Source organism: Mustela putorius, unplaced genomic scaffold, assembly GCF_011764305.1.
Source record: "Mustela putorius furo isolate JIRA1106 unplaced genomic scaffold, ASM1176430v1.1 tig00000813_pilon_pilon_pilon, whole genome shotgun sequence".
Classification (NCBI taxonomy): Eukaryota; Metazoa; Chordata; class Mammalia; order Carnivora; family Mustelidae; genus Mustela; species Mustela putorius.
Window position 1 is genome coordinate 1,074,640 of NW_025421485.1, and position 18,682 is coordinate 1,093,321.

Consider the following 18,682-nt stretch of genomic DNA (forward strand, 5'->3'; position numbering starts at 1 on the left):
CTGAAGAAACATCTCCCAAGGACTATGTTTAATTTTACAACATAGAGGAACAGGGTGCCTGGGTGGCTCAGTAGGTTAAAGCCTCTGCCTTTGGCTCAGGTCATGATCCCGGGGTCCTGGGATCAAGCCCTGCATCGGGCTCTCTGTCAGCAGGGAGCCTGCTTCCCCTCCTCTCTGCCTACTTGCAATCTCTGTCAAATAAATAAATAAAATCTTTAAAAAAATAAAAAATTTTAAAAAACATAGAGGAACAGTAAAATGGTTTTATCTTTATAGTAACTATCCTCTGGAAAGAAAGATTCTTAGAAACAAGACAAACCTTCCAAAACACATCCTTGCTGTAACCATCACACACTCCTCCTCCTCAATCCTTAGACACAGAACCTTTCCTCCCTCTCTAAAAAACTCCAGGCCCCCAAAACTAACCAAGTGGTCCTTCTGCCTTAGGATCATCCAATTTTCTTTCCTGTCATGAGTCTCCTCCAGCTTCAGCTTATACCTAGGCAACTATAACCATCTCAAGAACATCTGCATCTGGGATCGCTTCCTATGATAAATTCCACCCAAGAAACCACTGGTGGTTCCCCACACCCCCTCCGCCAAAATCACATACCCAGAAACTTTACTTGGTCAACCCATAGTTTTCTTGAAAAAGAAAACCATCAAATATAAGACACAAACCTTCATAAAAATATAGTCATCAAATTTATTATTCTCATTAGGTTGCCATTTTATGAAGAATTCCTAAGATTAATGTTTCTTGACATGCAAGAGTCAGCATTAATAGCTCCTGTTACTATAAATACTACTGCTTGGAAGCAGTACAACTGTTCTAGAGTTTGAAGACTACAGACTTTTATTATTCAAATCTTATCAGTGTATGTTAAAATCAGAAGGTTCGGAACAGCTGGTTAGGAAGGTAGCCAAGATGCAGGAAAGATGTCTGAGCCTCCTTTTCAAGGGCAGCCAACTCTTGAACCGTAGGTGCCAAAATATCCACATGGCCTTTATAGTTTCCACCTGCATCACACACACAAATTATAAAGTAATGTAAATGACATGCTTGAAATAACTTGTCAGCAATACTTTGGCTCAATTACATCCGCTCATACATTGCTTCTAGCAATAAAAAATGTACTACTGGTTAAGTCATCTCCACAAGTGAGTTCTAAAGACGTTAAATCCACAGAAATGAATGATCAGGCCTAACAGTGTCCCAAGGCCCCTAGCAACCTCCCGCATCTCCTTTTTTTTTTTTTGGTTTGGAAACCACTAGCTCAGTAGCCTGAATCTTAAAAAAAATTTTTCAGAAATGAGCTAAGGGCATTCCAGGCAAAGGAAACAGTATGCTGGTTTACCACTTGATATTAAATCAAATGTTTTCAATTCTTTGTTCAAAATCGCCATTATACTGGTTTCCTAATAACTCTAAAAACGTTCAACTATTCTTTGTGACATTAATACCTCAAGAGAAACAGCTATGCTTCCATCCTTCATTCACATACAAATCACACAACCCAAAAATGCTACAAGACACATATGGATAAAGTGCTATGAGAATAATGAGGAAATGATTAATAAACTAAAAATAGACACTAACCATGATGAGATGAAATTACTCTCTTCTACACACAGACGCCCAAGAAGGACACATTCACATTTAGAATAGAAATAAAAGGAACTCAAAACTCACCACCAGCAGCCCTTTTCTGACCGTAGGTGACTTTCCCGTCAAATTCATCCACTGGTACCTTTATATCCGGTTCAACCTGAGAAATGGTGCAATTCAGATGCTCTTCTATCTCAGACAGCAACTAAGATGGGAAAGGAAATATAAAAAGCATTTTCAAATAAAAATCTCATTTAGACAGAGTTGCACCTTAACGATGTCCAATGAAACTAGGAAGACTATAATAGTATAAATGGAAGTTAGATTTCTGAAGAGATAAACTCACAAGTTACCACTTACAAGCTATAACTAACATTATAATCAATTACTACTTTTCCTCACATCTAACAAATAAAGCTAAGGTATGACTTTTATAATGAATTGTGGTCTATTGTTGCCAATTTCGTACATTCCTTAGGAGTCTTACCTGCATCTCATTGTACCATATAGTACAGCCGCCGTCTTCCTTGAGTCTTGTGTTATAACACCCTTTTCCACGGCTGCTACATACATGGTACCAAACCTACATGAAATATGGAAAAAATACTAACATATATGGAGACTGCAACCTGCTAGATATTTTTATGCTCAATTAGTTTTTTAAATATTTTCTATCCCCAAGGACAAGAAAAACAGACTGCAGTATTGTATGTCATCCCATGACTTCCACCATTCAGGAGCTCATTAACTAGGTCTTCTAAAAGACTTCTTTTTGAGAATGATCCTGAAGTTTTCCTAAAATGCATGCCAATTACAGAAAGGAATTCTCAGATAAAAACAAGGATGAAAAAGTAAATACTGGAGAATACTCTATCAAAATTATATCAAAAAGTAAATCCAAATGCTCTCTATAATAAATACCAAAAAGCAAAATGAACAACTATTTTGGACAATGAGCTTATGGGAGTTCCTTATTCTTGAAACGGTTTGGTAAAGTTTCATCAAATTATACTGCAAAATCACAAGTTACACCCTCTACCACAAAAGTTCTCTGTGGCATGATGTCAGGGAGGGTTTAAATAGTTTTTGGTGAAATCAAGTACACTAAGGCTATTAGTGAAAATTATATTTTGCATTTTTCCTTTCTAAACTACATCCTATTGCTGGTCCATACAAGACTATAGAGAAAAAAGATGCCATTAAAAAGTTCACTTATATCCATATGCAACTGAATTCAATGTAAATGGAAAAATCAAACTGCTCTTACTTACAACATCTAAAACGACAACAAACAATGAATATAATACAGCACTGAGAAGATTACCTTTTCTTTCTCTGTTGCTACCAAGGAAATGGCCAGACCCATCCTGAAAAGTTTTAGAAGTCTTTATTAGACTTTACTCCTGAGGCATAAAAGCATGAAAAGAAAAAAAAAATATAGCAATACCTTTCAGCTCTTCCTACTCTGCCAATTCGATGTACATAGTTTTGCTTTTCATCAGGCAAGGTGACATTTATAACTGCAAATAAAAGTAATTATTACCAATTGCCATTAGTTTCTAAAATTTTCAACCATATTAGATGTTTGATGTTCTAAATATTTCAAAAACACTAGAGGGTTCACTCTGAATTCCGTAAAATTTAAACTGAAGTTACAAAACCTTTCTTTTACCATAAGGAACACCGTGAATATCAATTCCTCTGGCGGCTACGTCGGTGCAAATCAAGAATCTTACATCTCCTTTCTAAAGAGAACAGAAAGGGGAGAAAGGAATTTATTATGACATATGCTAAAAAATAAATACAAATACTACCATTCCACTGAGACCGCTGACTAATGTGTTACTATCAGATTAGAGGTCCAGATACTCATAATTCACTGGACCTTGTCTTAAATTTTTAAGTTATGATCTACTAAAACAAGACATTTAAGGTGAATAAATCAGTAATTGGATTCATTTTTATTTGCTTTTTTTCTCACACCAAAGATAAACTGCTTATAATTTGGATTTATCTTTAGAAATCCTGACTGTTAATGCCAAAGCAAGTTTATAAAATTTTAAAAAAAAAGAGGGGGGGAGAAAATAGGAAAAAAATGTTAAAATATAAACATTATCTTTACCTTGTATTAAAATAAATTCAGAATACCAGGCATTTCACCTTGAGGTTATACTTTTTGTGACAACAGACAAAATTCTAAGACAAGGGAACAGAGAGTGGGCCCCAGTGCTCTCACCAAGGAAATACAAATTAGCCTTTGCACGTCATTTGTGCCTCAAGGCAAAGCAAAGTTAGACACAGAGTGGGGAAGGAATGCTGACCTGGGGTCCAGCGTACGAGCCTGGGTAGAGAAGGGCAAACATACACACACTGAAATGCGACCACACAACATGCTCCCATATGCACATTCTGCTCACATGGAAGCATAATCCAAAGTTCCTAAGCTCAGTACTTTCCACCTTCTATTCATACGATGGGTCTGAGAGAAAATGCTATTTGTACTCTGCACTGGGGTGAACACATGATAAACAACGAGAATGCTGTGGGTGGAGGCTCCTGCCCTTGTGTTCGAGACGGCTCAAACCCTCCCCACCTCCACCGAGAGCTAACCCACCTGTCCGCGGGCTGCCAGCATGAAAGTGGGACAGTGCGCCCCAAACAGTTACAAGTGTTTTTAATCCCACAAAACCGTACTCTTGCTACCTCTCTTAAATTAATCTACAAATTAACTTCGCTATGGGTATTACTACGAACTGTTAAAAAAAAAATAATAAGACTCACAGACATGGTTTAACTATCCCATGACCCTTCTCTTAAAAATACCTACCTGAAAGAATTCAACTAAGACTTAAGTTGAAAATTCTTACCATAGCAGTGTTGCACGGAGAACATGTAACTGACCACTGCATACTAAAGATGACTAAGCCCTGTCATCAAGGATATATCAACAGAGCAAAAATCTTTTGAAATTTCGAGAACAAGAATGGCTTTAATAATACTAACTGTAACTGATTAAAATTGGCTGCGATTCCCCCCTTGGCTATTAAGGAAATGCAGTCAACTAAAGAGCAGTACCTTAAATCTTTCCAAATTTTGCTTCCTTTCATGAGGCTTTCTGTCCCCGTGAAGACAAACACATGAGAACTGATGTCCTTTTTTATCAGGTCCTGGTGAAGAGCACATTAAACAGTTAACCTTGGAAAACAATACACCAAAGACTGTATCAAAAAACCAATAGCATTCCGACTACAATGGTGCCATATAATTCCACAGAACTCTACACCCCAATTTGCCACAAACCACAGTTAACACAATTTCTGTCATAAGTGAAATGCCATTAAAATAAACTCCAGGAGCATTAAAACTGATTTACTTTGAAGGATATTTTTAAGTCACTCTTCCTGATGTATAGCAGACAGAACAGTATACCAAATGTGTTACTAAAAGGAAAACCTATGTGTATACCAGGAACCTCTCCGATCCCATATAAAGAAAGCTAAGAACCAAAAAAGCAGACAAGAGAGATCAATCTTGGAAGGACCAAAATAGGCATGATGAACTTCAGGCCCTTACTAAAGGCCACGCCCACGAGCCTACCCCCATCAGAATGTCCTAACAGCTTCATGATCTGGTACCCTGGCCAAAGCAGATTAGGAGCAGCAAACTGGTAGGATGGAAAGGCATATACACTGGAAGCCAATTCTAAAAAAGAAACTCAAGTAGATACAGTAAGAAAATCCATCCAGTCCTGATCAGAGTAAGAATAAACAGCCGTCAAGAGCTCAAAAGAACCCGTAGGCTCCAGCAGGAATGCAGAGTAACAATAATACCATAACTACTCTACATAGTAAATTTTAAGTTCAATAAAATTACTTCAGCATTCAAGAAAAATATACCATGAAAGCTACCCACCCAAAATGAATACAAGAACTAATTTTGCAGAGAATAAATAATAGCTAATCAGAACTTCCAGAGGCCTACCCCTTAGGCCTTACTGCATTCTGAATTCAAGTTGTTTAGGGGAATATCACACACACACACATTCCTACTCCCCAGTCAAGCCATGTATAGAGAGAGGAGGAATCCTTTATTTTCCTCTGTTAAACCTCTGAAGTTCTGGTATAAACTGTGTTACTTTGGTAACCCAGGTGTCCCGAGCAATGGCTTTTCTAACCAAATAATCAAATTCTCCATTTAAAACCAACATGGACAGGAAGAAGTATTATAGAACAGTCACTATAACTAAAACAACCAAGCAAGGTTGTTTGCTAGAACTTGGGGGCAGCAGGGGCGGGGACCGGATGGTACTAAACTGTTCACAGTGATGAGCAATAGAACCTATTCCTCATATAACTATCAGTTCAAACTTTTTAAACTGTTTGAGTTTTCTGGCTCCCTGACATACACCAATTATAAAAAGAGATGTGTCTGGGGCCCCTGGGTGGCTCAGTGGGTTAAGCCTCTGCCTTCAGCTCAGGTCATGATCCCAGTGTCCTGGGATCGAGTCCCGCATCGGGCTCTCTGCTCAGCAGGGAGCCTGCTTCTTCCTCTCTCTCTCTTTCAGCCTGCCTCTCTGCCTACTTGTGATCTCTGTCTGTCAAATAAATAAATAAAATCTTTAAAAAAAGAGAGAGAGAGATGTGTTCGAGTTCTCCCCACTATGAAAGCAGGATTCATCTGTTACCAGGATACATCTGTCAATTTTTGCTTTATATATTTTTCAACATTAATTTTCAAACACAGCAACAATGAAAAGATCTCAAAGTAAATAGCTGTATTTTCACCTCCTAGATTATACCACTAACATTTACTATATTTACTTTACTGCCTGTCTAGCTCTTTTTCCTATCAATTCATTTTTCTATTTTTGATGCATTTCAATATAAACTGCAAATATCTGTACAGTTCAGCATGCATCTCATTAACTAGAATGCAGTTATTTGTCTAGGTTTTATGATTTTCCTTCAAGGTGAAAGTTACATACAAGGAAATGTACAAATCTTAAGCGGACGTCTGGTGAGTTTTGACAAACGCACGCACCTATGCAAGCCCAAAGTCCTATCAAGATAGAAAATATGAATGTCACTCCACAAAGTACCCCCATTCCCATTATGCTGGGGAAAAACCAATGTTGTGGGTTTCTTCCCCTTTCAGATTAATTCTGACTCTTCTAGAACTTCACATAAATGGAATCATACAGAATATAGGCTTGTATAAAGAATCTTCATTCTGCAAGATGTCTGAGATTCACCCACAGCTTCTGAGTCCACCAATAGTCCATTCCTTTGTATCACTGAGCAGTATTTCCAGTGACTAAATATTTCACATCTGGTTTAAGCCATTTCCCTACTGACAGCCACCTGGTGTATCTTCAGTTTGGGGCTATTATAAATAAAGCTGCTATGACCACTCTTGCTCACAGCTTCTGTCAATAACTCTTGGATAAACTTTATTTATCTCGAGTAACTAGGAGTTGAATTACTAAGCCATAAGATAGCAATGTTAATTTTATTTAAAAATGTAAGACCAGGGGAGCCCGGGTGGCTCAGTCAGTTAAGCGTCTGCCTTTAACTCAGGTCATGATCCCAGGCCCCACATCCAGGTCCCAACTCAGCGGGAAACCTGCTTCTCTCTCTTCCTCTCCCTCTGCTTGTGTTCCCTCTCTCACTATGTCTCTGCCAAATAAATAAATAAATAAAATATTAAAAAAAAAAAAAAACAAATAAAAATGGAAGCCCTTGTACCGACATGGCTGTCCAGCAACAGCTGTTCAACAACCCCGCCAAAAAGTGGCCTTGGATTTTTAATCTAGCCATTATAATGAGCGTACAGTGCTACTATGCTGTGATTTTGCATATCCCTAATGACTGAGATGTTGAGCATCTCTTCATGTTGGTTTATATGTTATAAGGAGCGTAACACTAGAATCATCCTATACTCATTATAGATTAAATATTTGATTACATAGGGACTTTATTTCTAGTTAATATTTGTCTTAAATTCTACTGCATCTCTTGTTAACATAGCTAGACCGACTTTCTTTTCACTGGTAGTTTAGATGATACATATATTTCTTCAGCCACTTTCAATCTCTCCATGTCCTCAGGTTTTAAGTATACCTCTTATAAATAGCAAACAGCTAGATTTTATCCAGTCTAACCATCTACACCTTTTAACCAAGGACTTAGATAGTGTTTACACTCAGATTTTTCCACCAGCCATCTTACTCTGTAATTTCTAACCATTCTGCTATTTCTTATTATTTTTCCTCTAGCTTTCTTAGCCTTTTTAAGATATTTTTTTTCTCCATTTATTGGCTTAGAAAATATACATTCTCTTATTTAATGATTATAACTTGAAATTTTAACATTAAAGTTAATCAATAACATTACCCTTCTTCCAAATGGCAGCAGGACCTCAGAACAATGTAATGCACCTGTACCTGCATGGAAAGCCCTCACTGTCTGCCTGGCGCTTATCCTATGAAAAAGTACTAGATAAGCACAGATACTTACAATGCACCACTGCTACTTTAAATTCTGTGCATGCATTCGAGACTGCATCAACATGAGACTAATAATCTATTAAATGAGGAAATAAACACAATTTATTTCAAGTGAGGAAACATTACCTCCTCCTTGTTGCATAAAATATTGCTCCAAGTTATCACAGTCAATTTTGGTTCTACAGAAGATAATTGCTTGATCCATCTTGTGTTCCTTGATGGCCCGGACAGCATACTCCCCCTTCAGGATTTTAATAGCTTCAGACCACATCTCTTGAATACCATAACAACAACAAAAACAGAAAAAGAATTTCAATCTAAAACTGATATAAACACACATAATTACAGTCACAGACTTACTGCTTAACTCACCTACAACACTTGGCTTTAATAAAAAATAAGTGAGATTAAGATAGGATGAAAAGGTGAGAATATCCATTCACTCATTTATTCCTGTTTCTGTTAATGTGCATTTGTGCCACCTTATGGGCACCAAAACACCTATAATCGTACCTCTTATGAGGGAAACAGACATATAACCACAAGCAAACAGAGCTTCATACCTACAACAAAACTCTGTTCCTATCTCTCATGGACAACTAATCATATGCTGCCTTGCATTAACTCCCCTAACTGCTCAATAAATGTTTACTCAATTATTTTAACCCCTTTTAAAAATAATCAATGTACTTCTTAAATTTAACACCAGAAAGTTCATACTTCTACGGAATAAAAAAACTGTATGTCAAACGAAGTCCTTTCTTAGCCATCACCCCCCATCTGTTTCAGTGGGAAGCTAATGCTACAGTTACCAACTATCTAATGGGAAATTTTAATTCTGTAACCCACCATATTTCTAAAGTCTCTCTAGCCATATCTAATTGTTATATAAACTAAGCAAAACATTTACAAGAAAAAATACATGAAGTAACAATTTATACTTTATAAAATGTATTCTCAAACAGTGGGAGGACACATTATTTTGAATCATCAGTGTCTCTGCTCCTCTCCAACAAAAAGGCTATTTGAGCATACACCTTATAAATTTGGAACTGCACATAAAACTGAATCCAAAGGGACTCTATTTAATCAAGATTTCAGAAAATTCACCTTTCAGATACTTGCCATAAACCTACACATGGATCCAACCGTGAAGCAAATGCAGTCTCACCCTCCCCAATGACCCACGTGAGACATCAAACATCAAACATGCAGCCTAATGGGTCTGAGATCTACTCAACATTCGATAAGCACGATCCTTGCAAAAGAATGTACACTCATAGATCTTTAAAATATTATGAACCTGAAACAAACAGTCTCTGCTCTGCAAATAAATATCTTCACTGAATTAAATGTTTACCTTTTTAAAAACCAATAAATATTTAATGATCTAATGATAGTCAGTTTAGGAGGATGAAAACGGCCTAGAGATGGATGGTGGCCATGGATGCAAAGTAGGAATGTACTTCATGCCACTGAACTTGATCCACTTCAGAATGGTTAAAACGGGAAATTTTGTGTTAGATATACCTTACCATTTACAAAAAGAATGAACTATTTCAAGATAATTTCTGTATCTTCCACAAAGTTGTAAGCTAAAGACATTTTCCTTTATTACTTAATTCCCTCAGTGAAGAATCTATGTGACATTTCTCCAGAAATTCAGGACCAATATAAAATCTGTTGCCAGAGAATTGTGCTAATATCCTATGGTAAAAAAAAGAATTCCAAAATCCAAAGTATGTGTGACCTAGCTGTCAAGAGACTAACATCTGAAATTCAGTGATTAATGCTGCTCTTAGCTGACTGGTATCAACATTTCCCTCATTTCCTTATTATTTTTGGTGCTTTTATCTTCAGATTTCCTGTTCTAATTTTATAGGTCACCTCAAATCCTTCATGAGAATAGGTGGGGCATAAATTCAATTAAAACAAACCAATTTGTTTTCAAAATCTTTCAAAACCATTCATTAATTCATTCGCCCATTCATTCATTCACTCACTTAATCACTCATTCAACTTACCTGGACTATTAGCACCAGGCCTTGTGTTATCTTTTGCATGTACATCATCAGTCTATTAAAAGAAAAGGTTAAAAAAAAATAATAAAATAAAATAAAAAAATAAAAGAAAAGGTTAACAAAGGGTAGCAAGTGGTTAAGTAAGGATTCCAAACAGGTATCATTTTTTTAAAGGAAAAATGTACCTAACTTTAGACTGCATTTCAGACTAGGCAAAAGCATTCTTCAGATTTAGAAAACCCTTTATTAACTGTAAGTCTAAGACTAAGCAATTTTAAATGTAATAAAAATGGCTTTTAGATGTAATAAAAAAGGTGGCTTTTAGAATATTATATACTTATAATACACAACACACCCTTATTTTATAAAGGTAAATCTAAGAACAGCGGAGGGAAAAAACACTAGGTAGACACATGAAATTTCTTTTTAGGAAAATAAGGAACCTCAAGAGGACACTAAAATATTATTGAAAACAGCATCATTGTATCTGAAATTAGATCTAGGTATATATATTATCCTACTCATTTATCAAAATTACATCAAGGAAGATGATCATTGAAAGTAATTCTTATAGAGGGGGCGCCTGGGCGGCTCAGTGCCTTCGGCTCAGGTCATGATCTCAGGGTTCTGGGATCAGGTCCCGCATCAGGCTCTCTGTTCAGCAGGGAGGCTGCTTCCCCCTCTCTCTCTGCCTGCCTCTCTGCCTACTTGTGACCTCTCTCTGTCAAATAAATAAAATCTTAAAAAAAAAAAAAAAGTAACTCTTACAGAGAAAAAAATAAAAGCCCATCACTTATTCTGTGCTCTCAAGGCCTAACCTTTTGCAGTCACTGGGTGGATTTCTCTTTTCTCAGGTACAGTATCTGGCTATAAGCATCACTAAGAGCCCAAGGTTAAGCTAGTTTATGTAAGTTTTATTCCCCATAAATGTTAACAGTGTGAAGTACTCACTCTAATGTGGTTTTTCCCAAGCCTTTCCCAGAGTCTGTCAGTTTTGGGATTCACCGGGACAACCACATGGTGTACAGTGTCCGGAACGGAGTCTTCTCCTTTTAAATCAACCCAGGTGGGAAAATGCATTATCTTCTCAGACAGCTTCTTCACATCAAAAGAATGCAAAGTAGCAGAGCAAACAATCACCTAAGAGGGAAAAAAAAGTTTAGATCAACTTTTATTTTACAGTAATAATTCCACCATATGAATACTAATGTGGGCCCCAAAGCATGTTAACCTGGAATCTACAGATGAGTTTAATACCGAACCCTGCAGCAGCAACTGGTGACAGAACTCTGGGCCGGTTAATCTCTCTGAACTACAATCCCCTCGCTCACAGTCCGTCCCCTCGCTGCTACGGAAACCATGCCATCGATTCCACGAGGTCCTACGAAGACTAAGATGAAGAAGTTACTGTTTGTTCCCTTCTCTCCCCCTTAAAGCCTCTTCTACCTCTCAAATTCTTCCTAGGAAGTGAAGGTGAGAAAAATAAGAGTAATATTTTAAGAAATAATGACAACAGCTGTTTTCAACAGCTCATGATATTGCCCCCTCAAACACGAAGCAGTCCTCCTCACAGTCCGAAATATAAACTCTAAATGCTCTGTAGAAAAAAAACAACTAAGAATTTTTTGCTTATCATCTTCTGTGACACCTAATTTTCTTTAGTTCCCTTCTTCTTCATTTCTATGCGCAGCTTTCAAGACCGTTTCTTTGTGTGTACTATTTACTCAGGTAATAACGAAAATGTTTTATTTGGCAGTTAATGTAATCATAAGACACCAAAACAAAATGTAGAACAAAACAAAATAAGCATTAACACATAACAACTGTCCACATGTATTTTAAGATGCATCTGTCATTTCATACCTGAAGTCTTTTCCCATCAGAGGTAATCTGAGGAATCTGATTATGAATCCTATTTATAAAATCAGAGTAACCTTGAGAAAGAAGCCCATCCTGAATGAGAAGCAAAGAAAAGCATAAATTTTTTAATCAATACCTGAATCTTTCTTTTGTAAATCAAGTGTAAAAAGATAATGGGAATGTATTCATAAACATACATATCCCCATATTCTCAAAATGATTATTTCCCATCAGATGAAGACAAGTTATAAATTCAACTTTAATTCCATGTGACTAGAATATAAAAAAGCTGACCATAAACAACCCAAAAACTATACTCCAGTATTCTAATATGAATACTAGAGATGACAGTTTCTATCACATATCCTTAAACATGTAATTTTAATATGAAAATATGAAAACAAAAATCCTCAGTATTAAAAAACCACCTCAACTCATACTGAAAATACTTTGAAAGTATGTCTCAAGAGCTTCCAAGAAGATGGAGAAGGGAGTTGAGGGAAATTGGAAGGGGAGGTGAACCATGAGAGACTATGGACTCTGAAAAACAATCTGAGGGTTCTGAAGGGGCGGGGGGTGGGAGGTTGGGGAAGCCTGGTGGTGGGTATTATGGAGGGCACGGACTGTATGGAGCACTGGGTGTGGTGCATATACAACGAATTCTGGTACACTGAAAAGAAATTGAAAAAATAAAAAATTTTTTAAAAAAAAAGAGCTTCCAAGACATTAATGTTCTTAGACTTTACATTGTGCAACTCTAACATAAAAAAATAACTATAATGTGTAAAATAATCTATGTATCAACAAAGATAGCTATTTGGAGTAAAAAACAAATCTGCATATCTAGTCACAAGAGTGGTTAAATAAACCATGAAATATCCATATCATAGACCACTAGACAGCCTTTAAAAACTGTTCACAAATAAGGACATGAAATACTTAAGAGACTTTATTAAGAAAAAGAAAAAGTTTTCCTAGATTCACATAACTTGATTTACCATGTAAAATAGTATTTATATAAATACAAGGAGTGGATGAAAATATACCAAACTACTAGTAATGATTATTTCTAGGTATTAGAATCATGACTGAATTGTGGTTTTTTCCATCATTTTACATATTTTATCTCCCAAAACACAAGCAAAAAAATTTTTTTAAAGTACGACTATATTTCAACATACAGCTTCATCCAGGACCAGGAATCTAACTTGGGATAAGTTCAGCTTTCCAGTTGACACCAAATCATCTAGTCTTCCTGGAGTGCCAACAACTATATCTACCTGAAAAATATCAAAAGCACCTAATGAAAACCAAACCACTATTCTGATCACTGTAAAACAGCAACAAACGGTGGTTTACTTACGGTGAAAACATGCACACTGAAGCAGTCATCATCAGCTTGAAATTCTCAGAACAGGAACTGTAGATAATGCCCTATTACCATACCTGTATTTGGTTTGGAATTAATGTGAAGATTTTGGATAACTGATTTTGACATCCTTAACTGTTACGTACAGTCTAATACATAAAATTTGTATTCTGTGAGTGAATGAATTTTTGGGAACTCTGAAGTTCAGCCAGATTCAAACGCGAGCTCCACCACCCAGCGGTGTGACTTCATCTCTTCTACTTTCAACTTTCCCTTTTTTTGAAATGGGCAACACCTTTGGCGATGCAAGATGGCTCTGACAACTGATACAACACCGTGCTAATGTTTTAAAACTACTGTTATCATCTCATGACCACGAAAGGAAATACTACTATTATTATTCGTTTTTGTTTTTGTTTTTGTTTTTTTTAAGTAGGTTCCATGCCCAGTGGGAAGCCCAAAACAGCCCCAGGGGGGCTTCAGCTCATGACCCCAAGTTTAACACCTGAGCTAAGAACAAGAATCGGATGCTTCACTGACTAAGCCATCCAGATACCCTAAATATTCATATTTTTACATGAGGAAACTGAAGTTTAGAATACTAAAAATCACAAGAACTTAAATGATACAGCTTGTAAGTATCCAAATTGGAATTTCAAACTTGGTACAAACAAGAGAAAAGGTCTAACTCAAGAACAAGGTTTATTTTAACTTTTTATTATAAAAATTCTCAAACATACTCAAAGGGAAGAGAATAATAAACTCCACACCAGTACAAAAGTGAACAGTATTTTACATTCACACATGCATCTTTTAATCAAGTTCACAGTGATCAGGAATATGGGTTTTAAAGTAAGCGCTACCTAGAGGCTATAAGATGTTGGGCAAGTGACTTAATATTCAGTATAAGTCCTCTTCCTAATCTATAAAAATGGGGAGAATACTATTTCATTAGTACTGATAACTATAAGCAAGTCTCAGTTCAAAGTAGAGAATATTGCCTGAAAATATGAAGATAAGGCCTGTTTAATGTATTAAGAACCAGCTATGTGCCAAGCATGGTGACAGGTCCTATACATAGCAATGAACAAAATATCCCTCTGATTCTTTACTCTTTACTATAACATCTCTTTACGATAGGATTCCAACCCACATATCAGTCTCCACTCTCCTCAATTTCAGCAGCTAAAGTCAGTATGAAAACTCACTTTATGTGAAATATATATACCAGGTCTCTCAGGTTTAAAAAATGATAAGCTGGAAAAACCTGTATAATAGCACCAATTACTCCTCTGGGCGTCAACTGCACATGTTGCTTAACTGTGCAACTTTTTTTTTTTTTGCAACTTTTTAAAATTGTAAAAATTACACAGTTCTACTCTCTCACTCCAAAGCTGACTTTAGCCCATGACAAGACACAACACAGGACTACGGCTGAGCCAGAGGATGATGGGAGATCACAGGAGGACAGAATATAGATGGAAAGAGCGGAAAGAGAATGTATTAGATTCCCTAAGCAGAATGGCTCTGAAGGTGTCAAGAAAGCCACAGAATAAAACTACCATTGGATTTAGCCAGTACTAAATTTAGATATGAATGACAGAAGCATACAGAATTCCCTAAAATCTCTACAGCTGGAAAACAGGAGTTAAGAAACTTAATAACTTCTGAAGAAAATGGATTTGGGTTTGAGGAGCCAAGAATGGAAATGAACATTAAATCTCTTACAACCACTAAAAAATATAGCACAGCAAATAAGAACATATCAAAGCAATATTACTATCTTAAAATAGTATTAACAAGTATAGTAATAGGATTCCTTGCTTTTAATATGTCATACCAGGTCAATCTAAACCACACAGCATAAAATTTCATTTGACAGGGGCACCAGTGGAACTGAAAGAAGTGGACATAATTCCTCGCCATGACTCAGTATCAGGTGGGTTAGATCAAATAATAAAATATTTAGGGAAGGAAATGGGAGAGAAATTTGAAAGGGACAAGTTACTTCACACATATGAAATATTTTATGAAGTCCTATCTATATCTAGCGCCACAGGATTGATGAGCCCAGTTAAGAATATTACCTTATAATAAGGATCCCAGTCCTAGCTTTGTCTTTTGTAACTGCATGCCTACGCACCCTTTGTAAGACTCCCCTGACCCATATCTGAACTCATCTCCCTCCTCCTGAAGCCAGAGTTTATCACTTTTCATCCGTCCCTTGGGTCACTGCCAAAATGTCCACATTCTCTGCAATCCACTTGATTTCCATTTCTATTCTTAACTCCAGTTTCTTTTTTTCCCATTATCTCCAAGAAAGGATACTTTTTTTTTTTTTTAAAGATTTTATTTATTTGACAGACAGAGATCACAAGTAGGCAGAGAGGCAGGCAGAGAGAGAGAGGGAAGCAGGCTCCCTGCTGAGGAGAGATTCCCCATGCGGGGCCTGATCCCAGGACACTGAGATCATGACCTGAGCTGAGGGCAGAGGCTTAACCCACTGAGCTACCCAGGTGCCCCAAAAGAAAGGATTCTTAATTCATGAGAAAGCAAGAAGAAAATCCTCAAGTGCTCAAAAGGTAAACCAAAAAAAAAAAAAGTATGCTGAATTTTGCATGAGGGGTTTGGAAGAAACTACCGTGCTGTATACACTTGGGAAAAGAAAAGACATACTTGCAACATGTTTTTGAACAAATTTTGTTTTGCTCTTGTTCTAATTTCAGACTCACTTAATTTTTCTTGAAACACAACAGAACTACAACTGCCAAAATGATAGCTCATAACGTAATCTCTTAAAAATTAAAAGTACAACTTACCCCATTATCCAAAACAGAGAGCTGATCCCGTGCCGCAACACCTCCAATTATCAGAAGCTCCCTGAAATAAATACCATAATGATAACATAGAGAACGATTCAAGCTGGCCGTGTTGTTTGACTTGTATCCATTTCTTTTCGGTGGAAATTAAGGGTAAATTAAGTAACTGAGAAACAATCTACAACCAAAGGCTGGAGAAGGGTGGAATTTAAGCACTTCACTTGCAGCAGCCGCATAAATGCTAGAACAGGCCGTGCAGAGGAGCACGTGAACACCTGAGACCCAGAAGACACCAGTTCTCATTCGTTTCCATGTCCTCCTGTACTAGGCTAATTCCCAGGGCTCCAAAATCTGCTTCCAATCTACCTTCTTGAACATTTGTGGTTGTATGTGTATAAATTATATCTCTGAAATATATAAGTATCAATTGTTAAAAGTTGCCTCCAGATGGGATAACTAAAAACTGGGGGACTAGCTGAAATACTTATTTTTCACAGGATATTCTTTCACATTGTTGAATTTTTCTCATTCCAAAAAAAATTTTTTTAATGCTTAGATTAAAAAAGATCACATTATGCCAAGGCAATTCTATGTGGGGGAAAGAACAGCCTTTTCAACAAATGGTGCTGGGACAAATGGATATGCACATGCGCAAGAATGAGGTTAGACCTCTTTTTAATACTACACACAAAAATTAATTCAAAATAAATTACAGGTGCAATTACAAGACACGAAACTGTAAAACTTTAAGAAGAAAACAAGGGGGTAAATTTTCATGACTTTGGGTAGGCAAAGTCTCATCATATGGGACACCAAAAACAAAAGCAACAAATGAAAAAAATAAATCAGACCTCAATATTAAAAACCTTTGTACTTCGGGGCACCTGGGAGGCTCAATGGGTTAAAGCCTCTGCCTTCGGCTCAGGTCATGATCCCAGGGTCCTGGGATCCTGGGATCCATAGAGTCCATATCGGGCTCTATGCTCAGCGGGGAGCCTGCTTCCCTCTCTCTCTCTGCCTGCCTCTCTGCCTACTTGTGATCTCTGTCAAATAAATAAATAAAATTTTTTAAAAAAATAAATAAATAAAAACCTTTGTACTTCAAAGACACTATCAAGAGAGTGAAAATATCCACAAATCCTATATCTAATAAATAATATCATATGCGTATCAGAATATATAAAGAACTCTGATAACTCAACAAAACCACCCAAATGAAAAACGGGAAATAAAATGTGGACATTACAAATGGCCAATAAGCCTAAGAAAAGATGTTCAACACCATTAGCTATTAGGGAAATGCAAATCAAAACCATAATAAGATATGATTTCATACCCATTAGGATGGCTACAATCAAATGAGAGGTAAGTGTTGAGGATTTGGAGAAACTGGAACCTTCAACATTACTAGTATGAACGTAATACCATGTTGTCACTTTAGAACACAGCTGGGTGGTTCCTGAAAACACTGAACATGAAGCTAATACTATAAGATGCAGCAATTCCACTCCGTATATATCCAGAAGAGATGAAAATGAGTCCACACAAAAACCTGCATACTAATGTTCATAACACAGCAGCCAAAAAGTGGCAACAACCCAAACGCCCTCACTTAATGGACGCATAAGTAAAAACATGGTCCATGCAAATAAATGGGATGCTTTTTGGCAATATAAAAGAAATAAGCACTGATCCACACTGTGTCATGAACGAACCATGACATCACGCTAAGTGCAAGTGGCAGTCACAAAAGAACATGTATCACACAATCCCATTTATGTAAAATGTCCAAAACAGGCAAATCTACAGACAGAAAATAAATCAGTGGCTGCCTTGGCATGGTGAGGTCAGGCGGAAACCGAATGGCTGTTAATGGGTACAGTGCTTCCTTTGAGAGTGAGGAGAAAGTCTAAAAACGGTTTTGGTGACAGCAATACAACTCTGTGAATATAATAGAAAAACTAAAAGCAACCGGAACACTTTAAAGAGTGGGTTGTAGGGTATGTGAATTAGATGCAACTAAAGCTATTTACAAAAAAAGATTGTCTCCTCCTTATAAAGCAAGCAAAATTACTTCCTGATATAGCCAGCAACGTCCAATCAGAAATACCTACCATGTATCTTCCTTTATTAATTTTACTCTTAATGACCACAGTCTTCTAAAAAATCCTAGAACACACTAAGAAAGTAGACAACCTTAACACTAAGTCTTGTAACACTACAACTGATTAAAAGTTGGCTTTATGGCTTCCTATCCTCATCTTGAACAATTTACAAGAAATACGAAACACAAAGTGCTTTCTCACCTATGAATGTCCATTACCTTGGCATATTCCCTAACCATGTACCATTCTAGAGCTGTTATAACCATTCTAGTAGCTGTTATATTTCCTAAATATGGTAATATTAGATGCCAGATTATTTATATAGGAATCACCTGGAAGAGCTGCCATTCTTCCTAAAGAAAACAAAAAAATTCTAATTCCTATCCCCTGGAAA

The 18,682-nt window shown here is 36.7% G+C and overlaps 1 protein-coding gene across 1 annotated transcript in view; it reads right to left on the reverse strand.

The window, feature by feature from the left end:
• Positions 1–692: 692 nt before the first annotated feature.
• DDX1 (DEAD-box helicase 1) overlaps positions 693–18,682 on the reverse strand; it is a 33,512-nt gene continuing 15,522 nt past the window's right edge. The window contains exons 14-26 of the mRNA XM_004745821.3: positions 16,184–16,244; positions 13,177–13,275; positions 11,999–12,088; positions 11,087–11,275; positions 10,139–10,190; positions 8,241–8,387; positions 4,685–4,776; positions 3,282–3,354; positions 3,057–3,129; positions 2,934–2,976; positions 2,097–2,192; positions 1,694–1,814; positions 693–1,020 (exon numbers count right to left, since the gene is read on the reverse strand). Coding sequence (XP_004745878.2) covers positions 890–1,020; positions 1,694–1,814; positions 2,097–2,192; positions 2,934–2,976; positions 3,057–3,129; positions 3,282–3,354; positions 4,685–4,776; positions 8,241–8,387; positions 10,139–10,190; positions 11,087–11,275; positions 11,999–12,088; positions 13,177–13,275; positions 16,184–16,244 — 1,267 coding nt within the window. The 3' untranslated portion in view covers positions 693–889. The remainder of the gene's footprint in view (positions 1,021–1,693; positions 1,815–2,096; positions 2,193–2,933; positions 2,977–3,056; positions 3,130–3,281; positions 3,355–4,684; positions 4,777–8,240; positions 8,388–10,138; positions 10,191–11,086; positions 11,276–11,998; positions 12,089–13,176; positions 13,276–16,183; positions 16,245–18,682) is intronic.